The following is a 3,367-nucleotide window of genomic DNA, read 5'->3' as shown; positions in this document are numbered from 1 at the left end:
TTAAAATTAACTTATTTAATTTATTATTTTTAATTTTATTTATAAAATATTTATAATTATGTATTTATTATATTTAATATTATCTAATTATTTCAACCATAGTTTTGGAATATATTTTTTTTTTTGGTTCTTAAACATATTTAAAGATTTTTATATTGAATTATGAAAGTTACTCATGAATAGTGGATTTATCTATGAAAGTATGAAGAAATAAATTCAGCTAGATGCCAAAAATGGTTGATTAAATGGGTCTACATTATATCCAGAAGACTTGATTGGTTTGAAAATTTTGTTAAAATTCAAAAGAGGTAGGAATAGCAATGAAAATGATATGCACCTAAATAAACTTTGTTAAAAGGTATATAAGGAAGTGGTGGTGGTGATCAAGTGGCGGGTTGAGAAGGTCTCCACATGAGCTCAATCTGAAGGCGACCATTCTTGGAATCTATGAGATGATATCTCTCATTGATTCTCTTGTTAGTAACAACATCAGCAAGAGAGATGTCAGCGTAACCGAGAGACTCCTTCTGACGAAGCAAATTACGGGAAGAAGTGCTAACAACCTCCACATGTAATTTGTCGTTAGTGGGAGGCTCCTCCACCACAAACTGGAACTCCTCTTCCCACCGCGGGTCTCTGTTCTTCTTCACGTGTTTGGTTTTCCTCTCCTCTCCCCTGAAAATGAGGCGTACTTGTGGATTCGTGTGGTACTTTCCTTCCACGTCTTGTGCCTCATGGACTACAACTACAAGCAATCCTCCACCTGGAGGAGTCCCTTCTGGAGCTTTATCCATCATCATCATCTCTGTCTCTTCAAACCCTTTCCCCATCTCTTCCTCCTTGAAAGCCTTATATGTTAATTCCATAACTATCTGACCTCGGGACTTGTCATTTGCCCCATCATTCGGATCCATGTTCTTAAGCAGATCCAGTGTTATCACCTTTGTTTCTTCCTCTTTCAACTCTTTCAGAGCCACCACATTCATACCCATAAAATCATGCCTCCCGACCTGCTCCCAGTCATACACTTCAAACTCTAGTGTCTGTGTTTCTGGATCCTTCACTAGCAAATTAAATTCTTCATTCCATTCTGGGTTCAAGTTCTTGTGCTTCACCGTTGTCTTTTTCGCTGGCATATTGTCCCCAGAAAGCTTTATCTTCACATAAGGGTCAGATGCACCAAGAAGATCTTTCTTCTTTAGCTTCATTGCTCTCACTACTTTTACAACTAAAATTCCAATAGCCCTTCTCATAGCTCTAACATTTCAGATTAAAAATACATAAGTGATTTTTCTTTTTCTTTTTAGAATACATAAAATAAAAATGCAAAAGTAATGTATGTACTTTGCCGGATCCATGATTTGAACGTCGAGGGTTTTGGGCCATAAATACATATTCGCAACCTGATCTTTGATAAGCTCCTGGAAATAATAATATAAAAGCCATACATATTTTAAACAAACTGTACTAGTAGTAATATCAAAACAGTTCAATTCAATCAAAATTACTAATTAATAACAAATTGATTAAAAGTTAACTGGTTGGATATTAGTTACCCAGTAGAGTACATTAATAATTTATCAATTAATTAAGGAATAGACTATATCTATACCTTACCTTGTTAAGATAGGGCCACATGTATTCGATAAGCCTGTTAAGCCAGTCAACCTTAAGGGACAAAGATTGAAACAAATAATATAATAAACAGTGTTGCGTTTAATTTGTCCAAACAATATATATATATATAGCAGATAATAATGCATAATACATTACGTACCCGATCGAAGTCTGGATTTTTAATCCAAAGTGGAATCTCAGGAATTATTCGTTGGAGAGTTTCAGAGTCTTGATTCGCTAGTGGTTGGATCTCAGGATCCTGTGTTATTTCAAATAGTGTCAGTATAACTACTCATACACCTATGGCTGCGTATTTGTATGTGTATGTAATGAAAGAACTTGATGATAAAGAAGGTCAAAGGCGAAAGGAATATACATACATACCTTAACATCGACGGATTCAGAGTAAATGAAGAGAAAATAGCCAGCGACAAGGCCAAATGAAATTCCAATTCCGAACCCGAAAAACCCAAAAATGGTACTGAAAAAACTCATCTTCTCTAAAGCTTCAACTCTGGAAAAAAAGAAAAAATTTCAAAATCATATCTATCTTCATCGAAAGAACCATCTCAAAAATGCATCACTTCTAATGTCTCCGAGCTCTCCTCGGATCACCATCCTTCCGCTAAAACGTGTAATGCTTAGCAAATTTTGGAAAACAACAAGGATAAAAGAAAGAGTAATATTTACATAATTATTTTTTATTTACTTATTTGTCTTCTTAGCCAAAAAGAATTAATACATCATAAATATTTGAAAGATAATAAAAAAATAATTTAAAGTTATTTTATTTTATATTAAATTTGTTTATTTTATAATTTTTATTATTATTAAATAATTAAATAATTCTCTGTGTTATGTCAAATAGTGTCAGTATAACTACTCATTCACCTATGGCTGCGTATTTGTATGTGTATGTAATGTAAGAACTTGATGATAAAGAAGGTCAAAGACGAAAGGAGTATACATACATACCTTAACATCGGCGGATTCAGAGTAAATGAAGAGAAAATAGCCAGCGACAAGGCCAAATGAAATTCCAATTCCGAACCCGAAAAACCCAAAAATGGTACTGAAAAAACTCATCTTCTCTAAAGCTTCAACTCTGGAAAAAAAGAAAAAATTTCAAAATCATATCTATCTTCATCGAAAGAACCATCTCAAAAATGCATCACTTCTAATGTCTCCGAGCTCTCCTCGGATCACCATCCTTCCGCTAAAACGTGTAATGCTTAGCAAATTTTGGAAAACAACAAGGATAAAAGAAAGAGTAATATTTACATAATTATTTTTTATTTACTTATTTGTCTTCTTAGCCAAAAAGAATTAATACATCATAAATATTTGAAAGATAATAAAAAAATAATTTAAAATTATTTTATTTTATATTAAATTTGTTTATTTTATAATTTTTATTATTATTAAAATAATTAAATAATTCTAAATATAATAGATATACAATTATAAATATTATAAACATAAAATTATGAATTTAAATAAAATAAAATAATGTTAAATTACTGTCTATCTATCGTTACGAGATTAATAATCCTACTCCTTATACTAATAAAAATGTAACTATTATATCGTATATAAAAATGTTTGGAAATTATAGTTTAAGAACTATAGGTGACTATAATTTATTTATTTATTTGGCTTTCGTTTACCCTATATCCTGTTTAAAAGTCAACATCGTACTACTAAATGAAATATAAATTCCAATCCTCTCAAATTTTAATACTTATCAACA

At 31.3% G+C, this 3,367-nt stretch overlaps 1 protein-coding gene across 1 annotated transcript; it reads right to left on the bottom strand.

Moving 5' to 3' along the window:
• LOC107646364 (synaptotagmin-2-like) lies at window positions 241–2,837 on the bottom strand. Its single transcript, XM_016350553.2, has 5 exons — window positions 2,593–2,837; window positions 1,778–1,876; window positions 1,613–1,668; window positions 1,345–1,467; window positions 241–1,257 (listed from the first exon to the last, which is right to left on the bottom strand). Exons 1-5 carry the CDS (start codon window positions 2,701–2,703, stop codon window positions 384–386), a joined length of 1,263 nt encoding a protein of 420 aa, XP_016206039.1. The 5' UTR covers window positions 2,704–2,837; the 3' UTR covers window positions 241–383.

This window comes from Arachis ipaensis, chromosome B06, assembly GCF_000816755.2.
Source record: "Arachis ipaensis cultivar K30076 chromosome B06, Araip1.1, whole genome shotgun sequence".
NCBI lineage: Eukaryota > Viridiplantae > Streptophyta > Magnoliopsida > Fabales > Fabaceae > Arachis > Arachis ipaensis.
Note: the sequence above shows the minus strand (reverse complement) of the source record. Positions and strands in the feature narration are given on the sequence as shown.

What these genes read in the sequence shown, in the direction of transcription:
- LOC107646364 (XM_016350553.2), bottom strand. Translation starts at nt 2,703, where the DNA reads ATGAGTTTTTTCAGTACCATTTTTGGGTTTTTCGGGTTCGGAATTGGA. An exon ending in CTGAATCCGCCGATGTTAAG is followed by an intron (nt 1,877 to 2,592) that starts GTATGTATGTAT and finishes GAAATAACACAG; the next exon opens with GATCCTGAGATCCAACCACT. An exon ending in AAAATCCAGACTTCGATCGG is followed by an intron (nt 1,669 to 1,777) that starts GTACGTAATGTA and finishes TTGTCCCTTAAG; the next exon opens with GTTGACTGGCTTAACAGGCT.